This window comes from Tauraco erythrolophus, chromosome 17 (genome assembly GCF_009769465.1).
Source record: "Tauraco erythrolophus isolate bTauEry1 chromosome 17, bTauEry1.pri, whole genome shotgun sequence".
In the NCBI taxonomy this organism is placed as follows: domain Eukaryota; kingdom Metazoa; phylum Chordata; class Aves; order Musophagiformes; family Musophagidae; genus Tauraco; species Tauraco erythrolophus.
This window is the reverse complement of record NC_141481.1, coordinates 16,619,780-16,644,531: the sequence shown is the minus strand read 5'-3', so window position 1 is coordinate 16,644,531 and position 24,752 is coordinate 16,619,780. Positions and strand designations below refer to the sequence as shown.

At 56.0% G+C, this 24,752-nt stretch overlaps 1 protein-coding gene across 2 annotated transcripts in view; it reads left to right on the top strand.

Annotated features, from left to right (window-relative positions):
• The window catches only part of LOC104372901 (ankyrin repeat and fibronectin type-III domain-containing protein 1), a 199,212-nt gene that overhangs the window by 5,665 nt on the left and 168,795 nt on the right, over positions 1-24,752 (top strand). For both annotated transcript variants that reach the window (XM_086622227.1, XM_086622226.1), the window contains exons 2-3: positions 14,792-14,985; positions 22,540-22,757. In XM_086622227.1, coding sequence (XP_086478353.1) covers positions 14,792-14,985; positions 22,540-22,757 — 412 coding nt within the window. The remainder of the gene's footprint in view (positions 1-14,791; positions 14,986-22,539; positions 22,758-24,752) is intronic.

The following is a 24,752-nucleotide window of genomic DNA, read 5'->3' as shown; positions in this document are numbered from 1 at the left end:
TCCGAGCCCCAGTCTGGGGGTTTTCAGTCAATGCTGACAGTCTTAAACACATGTAGGAGTTAAGAGCTGGTAGGATGGGGCAGGAAGTCAGTTGGGGTGCACAGAGCGGTGGGGCAGTGCCTGGAGCTCCAGGGGAGCCTCTGTCCATCTGCCAGCCTCGCTGGGAGCTCGAGGGTGTCTGGGTGCATGGACCATTTTCCCAGGCATTGTATCCTGCAGCTTGAGCTGGCTGAGGGGCTTTTAACACACAGTGAAACTTGCCCCCAATGGGGCATCTCTGAAGGGCACTGAGGGTCTCCCACACACAGCTGATAGTTTGGCTGAATTTTCCTGCTTTGTTTTTGATCCATTTTGAACAAAACCTTTCTGCTTCTAAACGACATGAGAGATATGGAGCTGTTGGAGCAGGTCCAGAGGAGTTCAATGTTCAAGGGTTCAAGCCTGGGTTGGATGAGGCTTTGAGCAACCTGATGTAGTGGAGGGTGTCCCTGCCCATGGCAGGGGGGTTGGAACTGGACGATCTTGAAGGTCCCTTCCAACCTAAACTATTCTATGAGATGTCAATATGGACAGATACCTGCGTTTTAAAAGAGGAAAACAAGTAAAGAACTTGGAAGAGTTTTGGGTTACGTGACAAGTTTCCACCTGAAACTAGTCAAGAAGGTGTTTGTGGCACTTGTATTTGAAACTTTCCAGCACTGACACCCACCTCACCTGCTGAGAGGCCAGCAGGAGAACATCTGTGGGTGCATGGATTCACATTTTTGCTGCAACAGATCATCGTAAGCTATTAAAAAAAAAAAAAAATAAAAAAAAATGGTTATCCATTGCTGCTGCGTGGAAGTGCTCCGTGCCAGTGGTTGACACGCTGAGCTGGAAATAGGGTCCTAAATCCAGTGTTAGTGACTCTGCAGAAGTGCTGAGCCCTCGTTAATCCCGTTAAATGCAGCAGACACTCAGCACCGTCACCGCTTGGCTGGTGTCGTTGCGTGGCCGTGCGAGAACAGGAGAAGGAGCTTCAGGAGCTGCAGCTGAAACCTTCAGCCTCTTTCAGATGGAGATGCTGGGTGGGTTGCGGAGAGCTCTGGGGTGGCACATCTGGCTGGACGGCTGCCCCAGCCTTGCGTGCTGCTGGAGAGGCTCCTTCGGAGTCGGGAGCGCTGCTGCTGTGCTCTCCCACCCGCTCTGGCATCGTGGTGCCAGGTGGTTGTGGCTCTTGGGGTGACCGGTGGCACTTGGGGTGACCGGTGGCACTTGGGGTGACCGGTGCCTTTCAGCTCTTGCGTTTCGTGGCCGCCTCCTTCACCCTCGCGCTGGTGGTGTGTGGTAGGTGAAGGACTGAGCCTTCCTCCCCTCTCCTCTGCGTCAGCTTTTCCCCAGGCTGCGCGAGCGCCGCGTCCCCGGTGTCTCGCGACGATGATGAGCCGTCAGACGTGACCGGTTCTGTTCTGCGAGCGGAGTGGCGGTGCCACGGGCAGAAATGACATTTAGCTGTTGTCGCTTGATTTGAGCTGCCTGGGCTTTGCATGTCAAACCTAAAGAGGCTTCTTAGCTTTGCTCTCCCCCGTTGTTTGCGTCGCCGCGGCTGTGATCTATCAGGAGGGGGATTGGGGAGCAGCCTGGAGAAGGGAAGGCTCCAGGGAGACCTTCCAGCAGCCTTCCAGTACCTAAAGGGGCTACAAGAAAGCTGGAGAGGGACTTTGGACAGGGGTGTGTAGTGACAGGACAAGGGACAATGGCTTTAAACGGAAAGAGGGGAGATTTTGATGACATCTAAGGAAGAAATTTTTTACATTGAGGGTGGTGAGGCACTGGAGCAGGTTTCCCAGAGAAGTTGTGGCTGCCCCATCCCTGGAAGTGTTCAAGGCCAGGTTGGATGAGGCTTTGGGCAACCTGGTGTAGTGGAAGGTGTCCCTGCCCATGGCAGGCGGGTTGGAACTGGGTGATCTTGGAGGTCCCTTCCAACCCAAACCATGCTATGATTCCCATCAAACCTGTCCTTGCAAGGGACCTCTCGGTTCCTCTCGGGGGGAATGACGTACGTAGCATGACTGCAGAAAACTTCTTCAGCAGAAGGCCTTGGCCGGTGAATCATGGCTGCTCGAAAGACTGTTTGATTGCTGATTCCCCCACTGCTTGGCACTGAGTCACAGCCGGGTGGGTGGGCAGGTCGGAAACAGAGGCACCAGCAGCACACACCGGGACTGGCGCGGGCAGAAGGGGAAGGAAGCGCTTCCAGACAGAGGATGTGAACTTTACCAGCTTCTGATAGTAGTGGTGGCTGGCGAGGGGAAGGTCTCCGAAAGGAGAGTGTCCCTGTTTGCCCCTCTGTGCCCACGCCAGGCAGAGCCGGGGCGGTGGGGATGCTGAGCAGCCCGGCTCTGGGCTGGTGTGGCTCGGGGGGCTTTTCTCCAGCTGGGAGTGGGTTTTGAGGGGGGCCCTACTGGGCACAGGGAGCTCTGGGGTGCTGGCTGCCCTGCTACCAGTCGTCAAGATATCTGGCTGCATCGGCACCGCTTGCCCTTGGAGGTGGAGGGAAGGGGCTCTGTGCCCCCGTGTGCCTCGAGGAGGCATAGAGCTGAACGGATGGCGGTGCTGGAGCCCGTGGGTGCCCGTGGGGTGGTGGGGAGAGCCCTGGGGAGCAGGGAAGAAATGCCAATATGATCTGGAGGGGTCTGAGTATAGTGTCATCTATCATGCTCAGCATCCTGCTGCAGGGAGCTGAGCGGGGAAGGACCTCGGATGCTGGAGGATCTCCTAAACATGACCAGCTCTGACCTGGCCCCTACACGGGGGGCAGAAATCGGAGACGGAGTGGCGATGTGCCCAGCCTGGCACCCTCCTGGGGGGAAGTTTGGGAGGAGAGGGCTGTTCCTGAGAGCATCCAGCTGATGTTCTGCTGCAGGAGATGGGCTGAGATGGGGCTCCTGACGAGTTAGAGAGGAAGGGGAGGGGAGTTGGGTTGACAAAGGAGACTTTTCTAGACCCAGGAAGAAACATTTCGAAGAGGAAAGAAAAAAAGGAGACTTCTGTTTAGAATATTTCAAATGAGAAGACCAGAATACTTTCTTTAATAATTAAAAAGTTTGGTTGTTTTTTTTCCCCAAAAAAATATTCTTTGTTTTCTCCTGTAGGAATAGTTGGCAATTCTACAAATGTATGCAAAATATTTTTAGTTTGCATTTTTTGATGGGAAAGAACGCGGGTGGGAATAAGCAGCTCCCTCTGGTTAGCTGGCTACGGCAGCCGCTTCGGCTAGGGGGGAGCAGAGCCCCTGCCCCAGGCAGCCCCTTGGGTACCCGGAGCATCCATGTGCTTCCATGGGCTTTGGTGCTTGGAAGCCACCGGAGCTGGTGTTTTTGTCCGCCGGCTGCTGCCCGCCCTGTGCGCAGGATCCAAGTGACTGCCTTCGTTAGGTCTTTTTTGGGTTTTTTTTGGCTGCAAATCCACGTTTGTGGAAAAAAACGGAAAGCTTCAGCGCACTTTTCTGTTGCTTTGAAGAACAAATAGCTAAAATTTCGATTATGGGCTGACTCTGTCCTGGTGCATGTTATAGAAGTCTCCAGAGATACACCCGCAGCCGGCACCCCCACGGATTGTCCCTTGGAGCAGTAGGGATTATTTATCCCTACCACCTTGGTGACCTTCAGAAGGCATAAAAACTGTGTCACATTTGTGTTCTTGAGGAACAGAGGCTGGTTTTATGTCGGGGAGGTTTGTTGCTGAGGAAATTCCCTGTTGTTGGCCAGGCAGGACGGCTCGGGGTTTCATCCTCCGGCCATCTCCGGTGCCGACGGCTCAGCCTGCTCCTGCACCAACCGCCTGGCAGCCGGTAGGAGAATATTCTTGGGGGATACAGGGAGAAAATACATCCTGTGACAGAAGCCTAAAAGCGATGCTGACTGATGGTGCTGTTAACCCCTTAGGGTGCTGGCGGATTAGGTACAAGCGGAGTTCTGGGGGGGAAGGAGAGCGGAGCCCCAGCGCGTGCCGATTCATCGCGCTGGCTTTTAACGTTAATCTTTTCCGGAGAGGTGGGAAGAGCGAGAGCCCTGTTCACACTGATGGTTCCAGGGGCTGGTTTTCCTCCCGAGGGGCAGCAGCAGGTACGTGCTTCCCCTGGCAGGATCCGTCCCGGTGCTAAGTTGGGATGGCTCACAGGCAGCCCGGCAGCTGCCGCTCTGCCCGGGTTCCTCCTTCGAAATGGGATGCTTTTGGGCTTTGCTGCCCTTGCATCCCATGGGATGGACCTGCAGCCCTGCAGGGACAGTTTCTTGTGCACGAGGCCCTGGGGGTGGCGTGGACCGGGAGCTGCCCGCTTCTGCCGTGGCCAGGGTGGCTCTTCTGCGCCCGGCTGCAGGTCAACGCTCTGCTACAGAGAAAACCTGGAGTGGGCTTCATTTCTGGTGGGTTTGCGCTGTTTGCTCCTTGCTGTTTCTCAAAAGAGAGATAAAACCCCTGAACCCCCTCCAGCAGTGTCGGGGGGAGTCCTGCTCTTGCCGAAATCTCTGCTCCCAGCTCCTTGCAGCATCCGTTACTCCTTCATTGAAAGCTGGTTTTTTTTAAGGGATATTTCTGTTACACGTTGAAAGTGTAAAAATCTGTCTCGTCAAACAGGTTCGTTGTCCTTCTGAGCGTGGTGGTGACCTGCCTCTCGTGCTACCCATGTTCTGGTGCTCCCGAGGAAAATGAAAAGCAGCCTAAGGCTCTGGATGGAGGGTGCTGCCCAGGAGGGTGTAAAACAACAACGTGCTGTCCAACCCTATGATGATAAATACATTTTTTTTTTGACCAAAACACATGAAATAAGTATTTTTGCCAGGGGTTAGTAGTCAGAGATAGGCCAGTTTTGCCATCGTTAGCCTCACGTGCTGGAAAACTTGGTCACGCTGCAGAAATTACAGGATTTAAAACAAGCCGAGCAGCCCCGACAGATGTCTCGAGCGTCTTTTCTGCTTTTTGTGCTGGAGCACGTAGAGTTCATGCCTGAAGCGTCTCCCCAGCGTTTGTCGGGAACAGCAGTGTCCTTTCCAAGATGATCTCAGCGGCTTTTTGTCTCCTCCGTCGTGTGACTCGGATTTGGAAGCAACGGGGGAGCCCAGCCCTGTGTCATGAGACTGGGAACGGGACCGGGAGTTTGGCCACGGAGCCGGTGGGCGTCCTGGGGAGGGGCTGTGCCGTGCTGGGGGCTGCAGGGTGAGCATCGCCGCTCCGGTCCTGCCCCGGGGATTTCGTGCTGGTGCAGGGGGGTGAGAGGAAGGTGGTGGGTGCTGGAGGTGGCTGCGGCGCGGGGCGTCACGCTGGACCCCTTCGTGCCCTCGTGTAAAGGAGGCAGTTACGTGTTTATCTTCCAAGTCAGCCAGCCTTTCGGAGTTTGAGCCAGGATGCTTGTCTTTTGTGTTGCTTGTGCTTCGTTAGCTTTTGTCTGAAATTTTTCAAGGGCAAACAGGAGATGAGTAATCGCCGCGAAAGAAAAGCGGGAGCCGGGGCGCAACGTCTGTGTTTCGGTGTCTGGCGAGCCTGGGAAGCGGGAGGTCTGTGCTCTGTGCCAGCCTTTGGCAGGTCACATAACCCCATCTCACCGCGGTGTTTCCCCACCTTTAACGGTCGGTGTAGGGTTAATAACGGAGTGGTGCTGAAAGCTTTGCCATTTGAAACAAGGAACCGTGGTGGTGTCTGCGTTGCTCTTCTCTGGGCCAGTTTCTGTCGCTGAAATAACGTGCCCATCACACAGCAGCCGTGTCCCAAATGTGTTGCTGCCCCTTGCCCGCCTCGAGGCTGGCGAGTCCTTGGCACGTCCCTGGGGTTGCATCCTGCTTGTGAGCTGACTTTCCGCGTGCAAGATCTTTAATCTTCCTCGTTTGTCTGAAATACCCTCCTTAAGGTATTTGATTTAAGGTATCCTCCTTTCAGAGCGTGATCTGTGAGCCTTTGGTGTTCCCTGCAGAGCATCCCAAGTGTCTTCAGCCATCCTCTTGGCTTCGCAGGGTGGCAGAGCCTGGCTATGAGCGCGGGCACCCCGAGTGCTCACAATGCTGGTCGTTATGGATGCCCGTCCCGCTCTCGGGATGCTCACTGGCTCCGCTGTCGTGCCGGGATTCACCTTCGTCTGCTCTCTTTCCCCATTTATCAGAGGAGTTTGTGAGCAGTATAAATGTTCATATTCTGTAGATGTTTCTGCTTCTTCCCCTGGCCCTGGTGACTTTCTGTCTTTGAATTTTGGTATTGTTGAGGAGGTGCAACTCCAGCGGGTCCGGGCTGGGCATCTCTGCCGGAGCCCTCCCGAGAGCCCGGGCCCTGCTTCACCCCGTCAACGGTGGGTGGGTCAGCAGATGGGCAAGGGGGTGCCTGGGGCTCCTCTTCCCTGCGGGATTTGGAGGGGATGGTCGTGTGGCACCATAGGGACGAAGCACGTCGAGGTGCATGGGAGCTGTGGGGGGACAGGGGAGGGCTCCCTGCTGGCTGCTGATTTGGTTTGCTGTGTGCAAAAAAGCTGGAAAAAAAGGTTATTTAATCAAAGAAACCAACATCGAATAAATGAACAGCAGTGTCTGCCCCCAAAGTATTCCCTTTTCCACTTTAACAATCACATTTAAATAGATGTTGAAATGGAAGCGTTGCTATAAAACACCGCCACGGTGCCCGGCTTCTGGGCTGCTGATGTGAAACATTGGCATTATTTTTTTTTTTCCTTGTTTCCCTGAAGCAGCGTGTGCTGGGCTGGCTGGGGCTGGCCGTGCCGGGTGCGAGCTCGGAGTGATGGGCTGGTGCTGGGGGTGCCCAGGGTGCCAGCAGAGCGGCCGTAGGTCTCTACACCGGGTAAACGCCCGGTGGGCGAGAGGCTGCCAGCGGTGTCGGTGTGGCACCGGCTGTCGCACACTGGAGTGCTCCGGGCTCAGCGGGCAGCTGCTGCCACGGAAAGGACTTGTGGCTTTTTTCTGGGAAGTTTGGGAATTGGCCCTTAGCCCAGCAGGGAGGGTGCTGGGAGTGGGGCACGGCTGGGCTCGTGGAGGGCAACGGGTGCTGAATGCTGCTCTTCTGAGATGCTTTGCTGAGCCCCTTCCCGTGTTTCCTGGCACAGGGGTGTGCCACCTCCGCTCCTGCCCCTCCAGCAGCCCCTGGAGCCCGTCTCATCCCTCCTAATTGGAAGGCAGCTTTGCAGGGGCAGGAGCAGTTGTTCCCCTGATGCCAGGCGGTGTTTTGTTCCGACGGTCCCTGCTGGAGAGGTGCACTTTGAGCCAGAGAGATGGCAGGAGAGGAAGCTTTTGCAAACCAGCTGGTGGGAATCATGGTATTTACCAGCTCACAGCTGAGCTTGGGAAGGTATTTTTATAGCTTCACATGTTTTTTGGGTTGGTTTGTTTGGTTTTTTTTGCTTTCTTTTCTGAACTTGCAAGCTGAATGCCGTTTTGGTTTTTGTTTTGCTTTGAAACTGCTTCGCAGCCAGATAAAAGATGCTCTGTTTTCAGCTATCAACCCCCGCTCTGCAGCCCCTGTTACCTTTTAACAGCGGGAAGACATTTTTATGGAGCTTTGGCTCCAATTGGGAAGAGAGAGATGTTGGAGGGCGGACCTCCTCCTGCACGGGGGTACTGGCTGCCCACCAGGGGTGCCCAGTGGGGTGAGGACAGTGCCCGGGGCGGGCTGTCCCACGCAGCCATGCTCAGGCTTCTCCGTTAAAACGGTTCCTCCCTCGGTGCTGTTGGCTGCTCCTCTCTCCTGCTAAAAACGTGGCTGGGCACGCTGCGGGTTCTGCGGCGGGACAGCGGGGATGGTTGCTGCCCGTGAGATGAGAACCGCTGCGCCTCTGCGGCGGCTTCTGGGTGGTTAACTCGGATACGGGGCAGCAAGAAAAGAAGATTTTCGGTTTGGGTGTTTTTGAACGTGAAGGGAAGATTTCTCAGTGATTTTTCTTTAGCTTTGCAATTCACAGAGGCACTGGCAAAGTACCAGTGGCTCATGGGTTTGCCAACAGTTGATAAGGTTTCCAGAGCAAACTAGGGTGATTTGGACACGCGCGGGTGCCCTCTGAAGGCCATGCTCTTCCTAAATCCTCGGGCTTTTCTTTTTGAAGCCACCCTGTATTTTACCTGGTTGTATCCCTGCCTCTCAGACTCCTCTAGGCTTCCCCGCTGCTGTGCCATCCCCTTAAACCTCACTCCCAGCCCTCCGTGGGACCCTGCCACTGGTTTGGGCTTTGGACCACACTGACTGTGTCGCAGAGGCTGCTGCTGCTGTCACCTTGTGCTTCTGTCCAGAAACAGCTTCTGAGGCACTTGCAGCCTCTTCTGCTTCCCTTCCCCTGCTCCCTTCTCCTTGCGAAGCTCCTCTGCAGGAAACCAGCTGCAGGTCAGTGTTGTCTTGTGTCCTGCTGCGGTCCGGACGGGAGTGGAGGAGAGCATCGCACAGGTCACGGAATCAGAGAATTGGGTTGGAAGGGATGGTCAAGATCATCCAGTTCCAACTCCCCTGCCATGGGCAGGGACACCTTCCACTACACCAGGTTGCCCAAAGCCTCATCCAACCTGGCCTTGAACACTTCCAGGGATGGGGCAGCCACAACTTCTCTGGGCAACCTGGTCCAGTGCTCATCTCCTCTTCCTCACAGCCTCCCCGCAGCAGAGCTGGCACTCGGGGATTGCCAGGCACTCCAGGGTGCCAGAGGCACGGCTGTGCCTCGTGTTGGTGCCCAGGAGAGGGGCTGCCCCTGATCCAGCTCTGCTTCCCGCAGGAGCTGGCTCTGCCTCTCCCCTGGGTGCAGACAGAAATTGGGGTGAGGCAAACTGGGATGGCAGTAAAAATTTGCTGAGCACTGCCGGGAAACCTCCTCCTGCCCAGGCTGATCCAGGATTATTTTTTCTGAATCCTGGTTTGCCTTTCAGGGCCGTGAGCTCTTCAGGATACGTGTTGTCCCCCCGTGCCTGTCGCCTTACACCCCGCTGGGTCTTGTAAGCTGTTTCAGGGAATGTCTGGGACCATTTTGATTGTTTATTTTTATTTTTTTTTCCAATTTTGCAGCTGTTGCTTGCAGTCCCAGCTGCAGAGGAGGTGCACCCTGCCCTCGCCCTCCGCAGACGCATATCTGCCCTTCCCAGTCCAGGACAGGGTTGTGGTGGGTAATTGCTCCTCCTGGCTTGTAGCATCTCTCATTTTCCTGAACCCAGCTGAAACCTTTGCTGAGTTTTTAAGGTCAGGTTGCTAAGTTACACCTCCTTGGAGGAGCAGTGTGTTACAGGCAGGAGCAGCCGCCGGCTGGGAGGATCTGGAGTAACTCGGCTCTCCTGGCCCCATCCTTGCCATCCTCTGTCAATCCCGGGCTAATCTCAATGCCTCATTTAGCTGTTTTTTCCCTAAAGCCTCAGCTGGATGAGCTTCCTTTGCTCGGCAGCGTTAGTGAACTTATTGCCTGAGGGTTTAGAGGAGCCACTCCTGTGAAATGCCGTGTGGTCCTGCAGGGAGAGGAGCAGCCGTTTGGCCTCTCCATCTTCTTTTTCTGAATCTTTATTTGCCTTTTGGGGCTGTGACTCTTTGGGACGTGCATCGTCCCCATCGAGGTTTGGAGATGACCTCGCTGGTCAGGGCTGCAGCTCTGGAGCAGGCGAGCAAGGTCTGGAGCAGCTGGTGCCCCGCTCCTCTGCCCCTCTCCATCTTTAGCCTCGCTCCTTCTCTCCTTCCCATTTTCTGCGAGCTTCTGGAGGAGCTGGATTAGCACAGCTTGGGTTTGCCTGGAAGCTGCTGGGACTGAGCGCTGTGGCAAGACGAGGACTTGCCTCTTCCCAGGAACGGGGCAGCTCCACAGGGGCACCATCCTCAGGCATTGCCAGGAGATGAACAGGAGGGTTTCTTGCTCAGTTCCCTGGGAAATTGTGTACGTCGGTGAGGTTCACTGGGGGTTATGTTTGGATTGTGAGAGGGGTTTAGGGTTATGTTTTCCCTCCTGCTCGCTATGTCTGTTGTGTTGCTGGATTTCTGCTGTGGCTGGTGCCGTGACTCCTTCATCCTTCCCCTGGCTAAGCTGGAGACTCTGTCTTCTCTAGGTTGGGCTGGGAAGTGCCCTTCAGAGAGCAGCTTCTCCCACGTCGAACTAAGGGGGGGGGGACAGGCTGGGAGGGGTGTGCAAGTGCTTGCAGGAGCAATGCGGAATCTGGAGTTCCCTGGTGTAACTTGCATCAACCTTTTCTCTGGCCCTCCCTTCCCTTGATCTCTGCTCAGCCCTTACCTTCTTTTTCCCTGGAGTGATGGAGAAGCCATCCCGTAAGGACATGAGTCCTGACCTGAGCAATTGATTCTGTGATTGCTGACCATGACACGGGGCCCTACAGGAAAGCTGGAGAGGGGCTTTGGACAAGGGTCTGTAGTGACAGGACACGGGCCAACGGATTTAAACTGAAAGAGGGGAGATTTTGATGAGACCTAAGGAAGAAATTCTTCCCTCTGAGGGTGCTGAGGCACTGGACCAGGTTGCCCAGAGAAGCTGTGGCTGCCCCATCCCTGGAAGTGTTCAAGGCCAGGCTGGATGAGGCTTTGAGCAACCTGGTGTAGTGGAAGGTGTCCCTGGCCATGGCGGGGGGGTTGGAACTGGATGATCTTGAAGGTCCCTTCCAACCCAAACCATTCTGTGATTCTCAGACACAACCATGGGGAAGGCACCGGACACAGCACAGCTTTTGAGATGTGTTGTGCCTCTTTTTTTTTCATGTTTTTTTTGTTGTTGTTGTTAACCCGTTTGCTTTCAATAAAAGCCTGGGGAAGCAGCACCAAAGTCCCCTAAGTGTCATGGGCTGAGACTCAAGTGGGGGATGGATGCTGGAGCGGTCAGTGGGGCTTCACCCTGCCTGGCACACCCAGCCGGTGCCCTGTGGCTGTCCCCAGGGTGGGTGTCAGGGGACAGGGGACCTGGCCTTGGTGACCATTCTCACATTTCCCCATCCTGCTGTGGACTGGGAGCAATGGAGCCGTCACTGGGCTCCTGCCTGAGCTCTCGCATGCAGCCAGAAGGATTTTTCCACCCTTGTCAAGACTTGATTATGTGCTCTCCTTTCTACCAAAACGTTGAACAGCAGCTAAATATAGGCTGTAACAGCATTGATTATGGCTTTTCTAATTGAGCTTTACACTCCATCAGGGATCTTTGCTAATGGGATGTGGCATCCTTGATAACACCCAGCTGTGGAGCCCACTTGGGAACCGAACATAGATGCAGTGTGGCTTCCCGGTGGCATCAGAGCCCGGCTGACGGTTGCTGCATTGTGCATCGGATGGTAGATCCATGGAGCCGGAGTGCCCTTGGGAATTCGAGTTCAGATTTCAGATCTAAACACGTATCTAGTTGCTTTGCTCTTTCTGATACAAATCCTCTCTGCAGCTACGCAACCTAAAAACTGCTCTTGTAAGGGTGTGAATTCTTCCCCTTTTTACCCCCCCCCTTGATCAGTGTGAGTGGCACTGCGGGCACAAAGGGATGGCAGCACTTAAAATGCTAATGCTGTTGTGCAGGTGATGGAGCTGTACGCAGGTGTGTTCAAAAGCGCTGAGATTTACCTGCAAGGATGAAGGGATGTTTCGAACTCCGGCGGAGCCCAGGACTCGTTTATGCAGCACAGCAATGGGTTAAATTACATCCCTGTTGTCTTGTGCCAGTGAAACGGGTTGCAATAAGAGGTACATACATCTTACTGGAACAGAAACAGCTCGAGATGCTGATTCTGGCTTTGGTACCTCCTGGCGCAGCTCGTTTACACACCCAGGCAAGTCAAGCGTGGGGCTCGGAGCGGGCAGGATGGTGCTGTGTGCCCGGTGCCTCCGCAGAGCCGGGGCAGTGCCGTCCCTGCGGCCGTCCCCGTCCCCAGCGCGCTCAGCGGCGGCTCAGCGGAGCGGCGCGGCGTTGCCTGGGAATCAACAGCAAACGCGATTCACGCGGAAATGAAGGACATTTCTGAACCTGAATGCCAAAACGTGGTCCCCGTCCCGGCTCCGATGGACCGAAAGGGTCTGGGTAAGAGGCCACGGTGATGGCTCCTGCGCCGTGCCCGCCGTCGCGGGGTGCCCGGTGCGTTACCATCGCTCAGCAGCCCTGCGTGGTGCCGTAGCTCTGCCCCGGCCCTGGCATCGCTGCTCACCCCTGAATTACACCAGATGCCAACACCAGTCAGCGCCGTTGTAAAGGGGGTGAAAAATGAGGGTGATAACGTGGCGGTGACAGGCAGCCGCCGAGGGCCGGGAGCTTTTGCGTGATAGACTCTCCCTGTGCGACCTTGAGGATGGGCTTAGTGGAAATAGGATGAAATTTAGTGCCGTAAGGTGGAAGGAGGGAGGCAGAGCGCTCGTCTGGCTGTCCGCACCAGCAGCTCAGCTCTGCGTGGTGCTCCGGGGTGGGGGAAGATGCCAGGTCTGAGCTGGAGGGAGGGCAGGCGAGGGGTGCGGAAACAACCGTGGGCAACGAGAGGTCGTTTTGTGCGAGGAGGCTGCAAGAATTTGCCTGAATCAGCCTAGAAAAATACAGGGCGAAGGGGGCCGTGACTGCGGTGTAACGGAAATTAATCACGGGAGTGAACACCAGACAGGGGGAATAATTATTTAAGCTAAAGGTTAATGTTGGCATGAGAACAAATGAGCATAAACCAGCTGCAAATTGAATTTGGGGTGGAAATTTGAAAGTTTCATACCATTCAGTGCGAGGTTTGGGAAGAGCCTTGTGCACGGAGGGGCCCTTTGCCAAGACCCTCGGGGTGAGGGGGAGCAGGTAGGGCTCAGGTGTGGGCTCTGCGACAGCAGGGGACGGGGCTCTGTGGTTCTGGGATGCCCCCAGCACAGGGCAATCCTGCCACGTCTCCTCGCTCTGCGGTGATGTTGGGCATCTCTTCGTTTTTATCGCATTTCTGGGATCTTTGGAGCATGGCACGTGAGGACTATCCCTTGATGGAGGCTGCGGGGTGAAGCAGGAAAAGGGGACCTGCTCCCATGCCCGCTGCGAGCCTGGGCGTGCTCTGGGGTTTTGGAGGAGGCGGTGGCTCGTGGTCATGCTGCTGGAACATTGGGTGCGTCTTGGTCACCCCAGCAGCTTTTGAGCCCCACCATCAGAATTGGTTGAATTTTGACCCCATAGAGATCTTGAACTTGTGTTTCTACATGTTGGATGACACCTTCGTGACCTCTGTTGTGCCTGCTCTGGGAGTCTGTCTTGGTAGAGTCTGTAGACACCTTCCCCATAGTGCGTGTCCGTGGGAGATGTGGTTCCCACCACAAAAAGCATTCTGCTGGCTCAGATGGTGCTCAGTGGGGCTTTTAACTCTCTTAAAGACAACCTGTATCATTTCAGTCTTGAACCCTCTGGTTTGTTTATTTGCTTAATTCTGATTATCTGTGAGTTTTGGGGTGGGGGGGATGCTGGCATTCCCCGTGCGCTCTTTGTGCTGGCTGTGGTTTGCAGCTCAGGATGCAAATCCTAATTAAAACACGCTGGCGAGGGGGAAAAGGCTTTACTGAAACAGCAGCAGCTTTGCAAACCAAGGATGCGGGCTGGTGGTGGGAAGGACCGTATGTTCTCGTTCCATTGGTGGCATCGTGGGTTAGAGAGGGCTCCTGGCTTGAAGAAGCCATCTCACCTACTGTGATAGTTTGATGTGGGGGGGTGTTCTGGTGGCAGGAGAGGGGATTTGCTCCCTGTGCCACCAGATCTGAGTCCCATCCCCCCCGGGGGGTTGTGCCAAATCGGCGCCTCTGCGAATGGCCCTATTTAAGTTGGGACAAAGGGGTGGGAAAGGGGCTTTTGCCCAGGAACGAGGAGAGGGGCGGAGGGCGCTGCCCTCGCTCCCGGCTCCCGGCCGGGCAGCCGCTCAGGCCGGGCTGGCACCATGTGCTCAAGATGGCGCCGGGGGAGCCGCGTGGGGGACTCGGGAAGCGCCCCGCTCCCGGGGTGCCCGCCGGGCCGAGCTCCCCCAGAGAGGATTAATATCTAAGAGAAAACAACCACAGCGACCCGGTCAGTCAGGATGGAGCAGGAGGAGGGGTGCTGGAGCTGAGGTTTCCCTTGCAAATCGGTGTGAAGATGGCAGGCGGCCCCCTGCAGCCAGGGTGTGCTCGGCGGGGCAGAGACCCACCCGTGGCCCGTGGAGAAACCCACGTCGGGGAAGAGATGCCTGAGCCCAGGAGAGGTCGTGGAGCAGGGGATACACGACGAGGTGCTGTTAATAATGGGCAGGGGATGCACGACAAGGTCATGGAGGCATCTGGAGACCGTGGGACGGCCGACGCGAGTGGCAGCAGCTCCCTAAGGGGCCGAGACTGGTAAAGTCCAAACTGGTGCGATCCATGGGGAAGGATGGCAATCCTGCGGGCAGGGCTCACGCTGGAAAAGTTTGAGGACTTTTTCTTTGTGAGTAGGGGATCCACCGAAGCAAGGGAAAAATGGTGTAAAGACTCCTCCTCCTTTAAGAAAGGAGCGGTAGTGAACAACATGGATGAACTGACCTGTACTCCCCCATTCCCTGTGCCCCTGCGCCGCCGGGGGGGAGGTAGAGCCAGGAACGAAAGGAAATAGGGGGTGGGGAGGTGTTGTTTTAAGATCTGGCCTTGTTTTCTCTTTTCTCCTCTCAAGTAACCGGTTTCATTCCCTTGTGTCTCTTGTTGAGTAACTGTTAATAAATTGTTTTGTTTTATGAAGAAAGCCTGAGTCATGTTGTGCCCGGGACCATGGTTGGTGGGTGCTCCCTCTCGGTTCTTGTCTCGACCCTCAGTCCGAAAACCACGACACCTACTGAAAGGGCTGTGCCCTGTGTTTTCTCCCCTCAAGGTCTCTGGACAGAAAGCTGCAGCGGCCGCTGCTGGGGAAGTCCCGGACGCTGCCCAGCATCCCACAGTCCCCGGTCCTGAGCAAGTTTCCCCTCCTTGACTCGGCGGCGTACAGGGAGGAGATGCCGGAGCAGAAGCCCTACAAGAAGCACTCGGCCTCCGAGCACCAGAAAGGCTGCACGGTCCCTTCCGCCGGTGAGTGCCGCGGCGCCGGGATGAGCTTCCACCCCCTTCTGCCGGGGAACCTGTGAAATCCACCCAAACCTCTCCTGATTCCCCAGGGGCACGAATAACAAAATAAATCCAACCACAGCCCGCATGGGGTCTATCCTACTCCAAACCCAGCCCTTCTTGGTGAGGTGTGGAGGTTTTTTGCCCTTCTTTGAGCCTGTTCCTTAAACCTCCCCATCTTTCGTATCGCGCTGATGGAAAGTGGGGTCGGTTTGTGAAAGCCACCTGATGCAGGAGGGTGATGCTCAGAACCTCCTGGCTCCTGGCCACGCGTGCGGAGCGATCTGCTGCCTTGGTGGCTCTCTGGCATCTGCAACAGGCCAAGGTGCCTCTTTTCTATGGTGTGAAGTGGCTTCAGGGCACTTGGTGTTGGTCTCCATGGGGAGCAGTGGCAGAGCGTGGCACCGCCGGGCCCTTCCGCCGTCCCCTTCCGCCGTCCTGCCCTGGTACCGTGCGTTGGCCTTCAGGTCAGCTGAGAGTCTTCATCATGTCCTCCTCCTCGTGTGCCAATCCTGATGAAATACTCATCCGGTCGGGCCAGCTGCTCTGAGCGAGTTTATTGGCGGAACTGTTGATGGCCAAAGCGTTTCAGCGCCTGCGGTGCCAGCGGAGTCACACTGGAGCCATAAAAATGATGAGGAAAGGGATTATTAGCACTGAAACAAAGATAAGGCTCGCACGCCAGGGCTGGCAATCTAGCGCTAAATAAAATCCTAATAAACCAGCTCTGTTCAAACAGCACCCTTGGACTTTTTTATTTTTCTTTTTTTTTTTCAAATCTAACCCGCTCGCAGTCAGATCCCTGTGAGCTGCCCAGCAGAGCAGCTGTCCAAACTCGGGCTTAATTTCCACGCTCTGCAGGCTGCATTTCATTTCCTGCTGCTATGAATTCTCCCAGAAGTCGTGCATGGAGCAGATCTTGGCACGTCGCTGGGCCCCTCTTGCCGCGCTCGTGGCAGCGGTGCCCCTGGGGGGTTGTGGTGCCACGCGACGGCTCTCGGCCGTGTGCGGGATGTGGGGTTGTCCTTTCAGCCCGTCAAAGAGTTAGAGCAGGTCTTGCTAGAGGAGGAGGACCTGTGGGAAGGTTTGTGTAGCTGACTCCTGGGGACGTGAGGGATTGGGACGCTTGTGAGTAGGTAGGTAATGGCGGGTGACTTCGTTGCGTGGAATCCAAGATGGGTTGTGGTGTCCTGTGAGCCCTCAGCGTTTCCTGTGTGATGGTTTGCAAGGAGAGTCGTTCAGCCTGGAGAAGAGAAGGCTCCGGGGAGACCTTCCAGCAGCCTTCCAGTACCTAAAGGGGCTACAAGAAAGCTGGAGAGGGCTTTGGACAAGGGTGTGTAGTGACAGGACATGGGGCAGTGGCTTTAAACTGAAACAGAGGAGATTTCAATGAGATCTAAGGAAGAAATTCTTCTCTCTGAGGGTGATGAGGCACTGGCACAGGTTCCAACAGGTTCCCTAGAGAAGTTGTGGCTGCCCCATCCCTGGAAGTGTTCAAGGCCAGGTTGGATGAGGCTTTGGGCAACCTGGTGTAGTGGAAGGTGTCCCTGCCCATGGCAGGGGGGTTGGAACTGGATGATCTTGGAGGTCCCTTCCAACCCAAACCGTTCTGTGATTCTATGACAGACCTGAACAAATAGTGGAGGTCTACCTCCTGATAGAGGGCAAACAAAGTGCTTTGCAGGACTCTGTGCATGAGAGAGCATCCACCATGAAGGATCCAGAGCACCCTTCAGCCCCCAGCAGGTCCCTGGTTGGTTTGCTGGTGTTTCCAGGCAGGTGTGCTGGAGGTGGAGGGAGGGAGTGGGAGGCTGGTGTAAGACCGTGGGATGAAGTCCCAGCGTGAGTCAGAGCCACTGCAAACCTCATCACCTTCTACTCCAAACACCTCCTCTCATGTGAGTGCAGACGTGTTTGTGCACTGTGGAGCAGCGACCCTGAGCAGAGCCTGTGCCCAGCCCTGCCTGCACGGCGGGTGTAACGAGGAGCCCTGATTGCACCTAACGAGTCTTTAGGGTGTTGCTTTACTCAGGGCTGGAAGGTGCCCGCGGTGCCAAGATGAGGGAGGAGAATGAAAACCCTTGGAGGCTGGAAGGCTCCCTCCACAGCCAGAGCCTTGGCTGAATTGTTTTCTGTCCAGATTCTCCCAGGTTCTTTTCCTGGCTCCTTGATGCTGTTAGGAACTGCTAATTAGCTGCTCATTAAGGCTATCAGGCTGCTACCACGGAGGGGAAAAAAAAAATTAAGAAGATGATGCTTTTCTCAACAGAGCCTGGCTGTTGTATCGGTCTCAGCCTGGACCACGGGTTCGGAGCGTTTCCCTGTAACACACAGCACTGAATTTGTCCGAGCCCTGGGACAAGAGGTGGTGGCCTTCATCAGTGCAGGTCTGCAGGGATGCAGCAGCCCTCCAGCTGCAGCATCATGCCACTGGCAGCGTGTCCCATCTGGGCAGCGGGACGGGAGCGGAGCAGTGTGTGACACAGGAGGTTAACGAGCCCTGCATGCTGATGAGGAAGGCAGGATTCCCACGGGTGCTCATGAATGAGAGCTGGGCTGCAGGGTTTCAGGAGGAAGAGGAGATCTTTTCCTTAAAGAACTTGTGAAGCTACTTTGAGCATCTGACCGCCAGGATGTGCTCCCCAGCCTTGTGTCCTGTGGCTCCAGCATGGCAGTTCTGGAGGAGGGGGGTGCCCTGTCGCTCTGGGGGGGGTGGGTTCCAGGAGATTCTCCTGCTGTGCTGGTCCTTGTGCAGGCACTGAAGTGTGTGATGGGGAACTGGGGTCCTGAGGATGGCCAGGAGAGCTGAGGGACGGTGAACTGGGTTTGCTGTTGGTCTGGTTTTGTTGTTCCCCTCCAGGTTACCTGCAATAAGTGGTGGTGTGGTCAGCTGGGACAGGCTCTGAGCTCTCCATCCATCACCCCATTGCCTGGAGCAGCTCTGCAGCGTTAACTCAAATGAACCCAGAACTCCAGCAAACAGGGCTTGGTCAAGCAGGCGCAGGGGCAGCTCCTGCCTTGTCCAAACCATTCTCCGCTCGGTGTCATGTCTTGCAATGTGCTGAGAGGTTTCACACCTTACACTTGTCCTTCCTTCTTCTGTGCCCGTGTGAACTTGTAGGGGTGGAACTGAGAAATACTTTTTGTTATGCTCTTCTCTTCCTTCTGCACCAGGCAGGGGCTTCTTCTGAGCCTTCGGTTCCCTGCAGCTCTTGCCTGCCAGCCTGCATGGAACTGCCTGTGTTTTCCATGCCTGACCCCTTGCAGTTCCCTCTGCCTTGCACCTGGAAGGAGCAGACTGTGCTGGAGCTCTTCGCTGCCTCCTCTCTCCCTCATCTGTCCGTCGTGCAATACGTGGAGCTCTTCAGAACCCGGCTCCGTGCCCCACCATGACGCTGGGAAGAAGCTAACTGGTAGCATGGTTGGTGTGAGCTTGTGGGGAGTTATGCCCATAGGAGGAAAAGAAAAAAGCTGAAAAGGAATGACTGGATTTGAGCTTACACCAGGACTCTGGAATTAATTTTCCTAATTGTCGTGGGTTAGGCCGATCCGGCAACCAAACCCACGCAGCTCTCCCAGTCCAGTAAAATGGAGAGGAGAGAAAAATGTAATAAAAGAGCTGAGGATCGAGACAGGAACAGAGGAGCACCCACCAACCACGGTCCCGGGCAAAAGAGGCTGTTTTCTTAATGCAAAACTATTTATTAACAGCTACCTACAAAAGAGAAAAGCACACAAAAACGGTTACTTAAGAGAATAACAAGAAAACAAGGCCAGGTCTTAAAAACAACACCCCTCCCCCCTTTGTCTCTTCTTCCCGGCTCTACCTCCTCCCCCCAGCGGCGCAGGGGGCAGGGAATGGGGGGGTGCAGGTCAGTTCATTCCAAGTTGTTACTGCCGCTTCTCTTAAAGGAGCAGGAGCCCTTACACCATTGTCCCTTGCTCCAGCGGATCCCCCACTCACGGCGAAAGCGTGAATCCTGCCCGCTGGGGGGCAAATCCTTACCCCATCGGATTTGCCCAAGTGCGGGCTTTACCAGTCCTGGGCTTTTAAGGAGCTGTGGCCACTCGCTCTGGCGTGGGTCATCAACAAACTTTAAATGTGCTCCGGCGTGGGGTGGCATGTCGACCTTAAATGCACCTCTGCACAGACTGAGATGCGTAAATGCAAAATGCGTAAACGTGCCTCGCCCTGTGCCCGGGAGTCACAAGAGTCTCAGGCTCAGGCATCTCCTTTAACGAAACCCCTCCCCATCGGCGGGGGCATCCCATGGACTCGAGATGCACCGTGCTCAGGCTCTGGCATCTCTGCTCGACGTGGGTCCTCCACGGGCTGCGAGTGGGTCTCTGCTTGCCCCACCGAGGGCTGGTTTGCAAAGGGGCTGCTGGCAAAGGGGACTCAGCCGCGGCACACGCTGTTCCGTTCCATCTTCACTGACCTCTGATCCGTGTGGCCGTTTCTCTGAGATCTCAGTCCTGTCTGGGTGAACTCGGCCCGGTGGGCGCCCCGGCAGCGGGGCTCTCCCCGAGTTCCCCAAGCGGCTCCGCCGCCGCCATCCTCGACGGGGCGGGCACCGGCACGGAGCGGGCACAGGCCCGGCCCGGCCCAGGCCCCGCCCGGCCAGGAGCCGGGAGCGGCGGCCGTGCCCCCCTCCCTTCTCCTCACCCCTGGGCACAGGCACACACCTTTTTCCGTTCCTTTGTCCGACGTAAATAGGGCAATTCGCAGAGGCGCCGATTGGCTCAAGCCCGGAGGGGGATGGGAGTCTGGTGTGATGGGCAGCTTCTGCCACCCGGACCTCCCCCCCCACTTCAAACCATAACACTAATACTCACAGGGATGTTTTGGGTGGGCATCCATAACATCTGGATGTCGATCTTGCATCTCTGTTGAACTTAGCGTGGGCATAGGCTGCCTCCCACGACAGCTTTGCTCATGAAGTTGCCCACCTGGTGCTCTCAGCTGAGTCTGGTGCTGCTTCCTGTGCTCCTTTCCGCCGTGACGTGCTGTTGGACGAGAGGAAGACTCCTGACTCGGAGCCTTCAGCCTGGTGCCTGTGCCACCCCCTGCACGAGGGGGGAACAGAAGGGCCTTTTCACACCGGCCCGTGTGAAACCATTTGTGTTGCTGACAGCAGCTGAGGATCAGCCTGTCCGTGCTGAGAGGGGAAGTGTTGGGGAGGCAGCAGGTCTCTGTCCCTGCTGCCCCTCCATCCTTCGGTGCACTTCAAATTCAGAAAGAAGAAAGATTTTGCAGCAATTATTATTGCTGAGACCAAGAAGATGCTTAACCTTTCCAGAGGTGCTGATGTGGCCAGGTGTAGCTCTGGACGGCAGAGAGGTGACCAGCTTCAAGGCAGAAGAGCATGAAGATGGTGAGACTCCAGCCTGTGGGCCTCCTCCTGTCCCTGATGTTTCCTCTCCAGACATTGATCTTTCCCCTTTGACCTCTCCAGACATGGGGCTTGATCATTGATTTGTTTGGTAAAAATTGGGAACAAGCTTCTTCAGCACGCCGTGGGGCTGGGAATGGACGGCCTTGGGGACAGAGGGTGACGCAGGTGGTGGCTGAACCACCGCAGATGGGCACGAGGGCACCGGGGCTGGTTCCTCCTTCCACTTGCGATTTTTCCGGCGTGTCGGGTGGGTCTCCTCCCGTGTCGCCACGTTTCCTGCCGCGTCCCCGGAGCGATGCTCTCTCGTGGTGGCAGTCTGGATGTGGGCTTCGATTGACGTGTTTGTGCCTTGAATAATCACAGCTTTCAAACAGCAGTTCCTGTGTTGTGCGAGTTGACATTTGGAGAGGAGCAGCAGCAGCTTATTAAATTGAAAAAATTGGAAGTAGGGGAGGGGAAAAAAAAAAAAAAAAAAGAGGTGATGCTTGGTAGTGCTGCACTCCGGGCTGCCTCTTTGTTGGCGTTTGGGCTCCCTGCTTCCCTCTTGTCCTCTCACTTCTGCTGGTTTCGATTCGGTGATCCCCTGGCAGGACTTTACCCGCGGTGAAGTGTCTTTACACCCGGACGGGCTCGGGGAGCCTGGGGAAGAGGCGCGTTCGGCGAAGCTGGAGCGGGCAGTCGCCGCTCTGCGGCTGCGGTGGTCGATGTCCAGCCCAGTTCTGGTCGTATTCGGTGTAAAACCCTCAGCCTTGCTGGTAAACGAGGCTTTGCTCACCCTGCAGCTCTTTTTTACCTGAAGACCTTTATCTGCTTTGAACTCGAGCAGGATTTTGCCCCCAGGGTCGTGGTCGTGCCCGAAGGTGCCGGGTTTTTCAGAAACCTGAGTCAAATGATTTTGCCTTGGGAAGATGCTGCAGGAGGAGGAGGAGGAGGAGGAGAGTTCCTGGAGACAATCACGTGAGATGCCTTTTTGGGCTGCAATGGCTAACAATTGATCGTTTTCACAAGAATGGAGCAAAGGGGTTTTACTGGTCGTTCGTTATGGTGATCGAGAAGCGATGGTGCCGGGGGTGGGAGGCTGGGCAAGCTCCGGGCGGAAAGATGGGATCGGCATCCAAGCTGGCTTGGAAAAGAGCGGAGCGGTGATTTTACGGAGATGTTTCCTGTTGTGTTTTGTTATTTTCCCTTTTGTTGCGATGAAATACGGTCAGTCTTATCCTGGGAGCTCTGCGTGACACTGACCGTCCGCTGCCGCCGCTTTCTCAGCACCGATGAGGTTTTGTCTCCGGATGCTCCAGCCCCGGAGCTCGAGGGGACCCCAGGTCTGGTCTCTGTCCTCGCTTTGGCTGTTGATTTGCTCTTGGCTCTGCCAGAAAGAGTTTTCCAGAGGAGGAGATGGCAGTCAATCCTTTTGCAATTTGCAACGTGGGTAGTGCCTCGGTTTTCCCGTTCACAAAGCGGGATGTGTTGTCGTCGCCGAGTACGGAGCACACGGATACCCGCAGGAGAGAGGTTTGGTCTGGGTGCGTCGCATTGATGGCAGCAGCAGGATGGGTGGTTCTGATTGTAGGATTTTTATTCCTTTAAAAAAAAATCAACAAAACAAACTCAAAATATTTTCTTTTAACGTGGAATGTCTTATTGGGCTTGGGGTGATGAAGAATGAGTGAAATTTTTTATTTCTTTATAAATATGGAGTAACCTTATTAGAGTTAAATAGCAGAAAGTTTTTAAGTATTAGGATTTTTGGTCTGCTGATTACTCTGAACAATAACATTTATACCCCAGTAGCGCCCGGAGGCCCTGACTCTGGCCAAGTCTTCGTTGTGCTCAACCATGTTTGACCGATTCTTGCCAGGAGGGTGCTGGGGACTGTGGTACGTGAGGCCGGATGGGTGGGAGCAGGGACTGTTGCCTGAGGCAGGCAGGGGCAAGGGGTACACAGGGGCTTGCAACAGGGGAGTGAGTTGGGCAGCACCCGTATCCCATGGCGCGCCAGTGGGCACAGGATGGGCAGAGGGAGTCTGGGCTGCCCACCGAGCATCCCCACTGGTGGGTGGGAGGGGCAAGACATGTCCCGGGTGGTGGCTCTGATGGGATGCCCTGTCCTTCTGCTCCCCAGGGGAGGCCTGGCGGCTGGAGGACGACTGCATGGACCCCCCCAGGGACCCCCAGCTTGGCACGGCGGTGGAGGACGCCCCGTTCAGCTACTTCCGCACCCGCTCCTTCTACATGAGGAAGAGCCTTTCGGTCGACAACCACCTGGGCACCCTCAGCTACGCCGTCCACCCGGCGGAGACGAAGGCAGAGCGTGTCAAGACCAAGCTGCGACGACAGTTCGTGAGTATCGGGGCGTCCCAAACCAACCGGCGCGTGGCGGAGAGCTATTTTTATGCACGGCGTTACCAAAACAATGGAAAAAGGCTGCTCCAGCCTGGTGGCGCAGCTGATGGCAGCAGCTTGGGTTTGCCCGTGCCGTGGTAGAGCCTGGTGGCGTTGCTGGCTGCCCGGTGGTCGCTCAGCCGGGTGATGCTGCCATCCAAAGTATGGAACGAGGTTGAGAGTAGGAGATGAGTTTTCCTGTGCTCTGCCTTGCCCTTGCAAGCGACTGGATCTGCTTGAGGGTTTGCAGACGGGCGAGCAAGGAGCCAGCGCCGAGACCCTGGGGCAGCTCAGCCCTTTCTGGCCCTGCAGAGCACCCTGGGTGGTGGGACAGCAGGGACGCGGCGGGGCCGTGCTGCAGCCGCGGGAGCCTCGATCAATGTTTAATGGGCTTTGCCTCTTCTCTTCCCCAGAGACACCCGATACGGGGGTTCGTGTGGCTTTTCTCCTGCCTCCTTACCGGCCTCGGGGTTGTAATGAGGGTTCGGGTGTCCCCGTGCTGAAAAGCACTCGGTGTTGGTTGGAAATGGGTGAGAGCATCGGTACAATGGGAGCGGAGGGGGGAGCGGGTGCCCGTGCAACCCGAAGTGCCGCTGGGAGCTGCCGGCGGAGGCAGCCGCGCTCACCCCGCTGCAGTCTTTGGACGGACGTGGCTTTGGAGACCCCTGAAGTCAATAACTTCCCTGTAGGCTGGAGAAGGGGCCGATTCCCACTCTGGTCGCACAGACTGGTGCTGCTCCTGGTGTCCCCTGGGCTGTGTCGCTGCTGCACGGCGTGGGCTGGGGGCTCACCCCCTCTGCTTCTGCTTGGGTGGGCTTGAACGTCGCCGCTCCTTTTCTCTCCGGGAGGAGGGTTCTGACCTTGGCAGCTTCTTGACACTTTTCCGTGGACTGGGAAAGCCAGCGAAAGCCTCGGGGACGGAGCCAAGCAGCAGCAGGATGCGGCGTCCGCTGAGCGGCTGAAAGATGCTGGAGGTGTTTAAGATGAGGCGGTCCTGCTGTGGGGTAAGGTGTGGGCACCTGCTTTACCCGTCGTTCAGGCTGGATCTGCAGCCCGGGGGGTTGTGGAGGTCACTGAGATGTTGGGGACCGTTCCTCTTTCGGAGCTGGTCTCTCAGTATCTCCGTGGGACCTGTCGCCCGTAGCAGTGGCGATGGGTGCAAAAGGCAGGGAAGGACTTGGGTTCTCAACCCAACCAGTCCTGGTGCCTGCGGAGCGGTGGGCTCTGCCCTTTGCCACGGGGCAATCCCCCACCCCTGTCCCTGGGGCAGAGCCATCTGCCACTGATTCACTTTAGTCTTTGGCTTCATGAGGTTTTGGGCACCTCTGGCTTTCCGTGGTGTGCCCACAGAGCTGATTGCTGTCCGCCGAGGACCAGAGCAGGATTTTTGTAGGATGGATGTTTTTTTTTTTTCTGGTTTGTTTCAAGAGCTAAAATACGTTGTTGTTGTAGGCTCAGCTACGGGCTGTGCCCTTGTGAAACCTACTGAGAAGAACAGACTCATCCTACCTGGAAAGGGCATCAGCAGTGCCCTTCGGCACCTGCCCACCCATCTTGATAGCTCTGGCTCCGGCCAGCACAGCACCAGTATTCCCCATGCAGCTGGAGAGCCTGCTTTTATCTTCAAAGTAAAGATCCTGCCAACCTGGGGAAGCTGTTCCCAAAACCAGGTAGCCAGTGCCGGGCTCCACGTCCTCCCAAGGTTTGGTAATTAGTTTCCATCCTGGCACTGGAGGCGTTTACGGTGTGCCCGGGTGCATCCTGTGCCATGCAGCTCTCACATCCCTTGGATTAGGCTCTGTCCAACGAAGGCTTTGTGTCCATCAGGGGCATCTAAGCTTCTCCAAGGGAGAGTTTATTGTAGCTCATCTGCAAACATTTGAGGGAAGCGGCACCACCAGCAGCGCTCCAGCGTGCTGGGCATGGCCCACTGGAGCACTGCTGGTGGTGCCG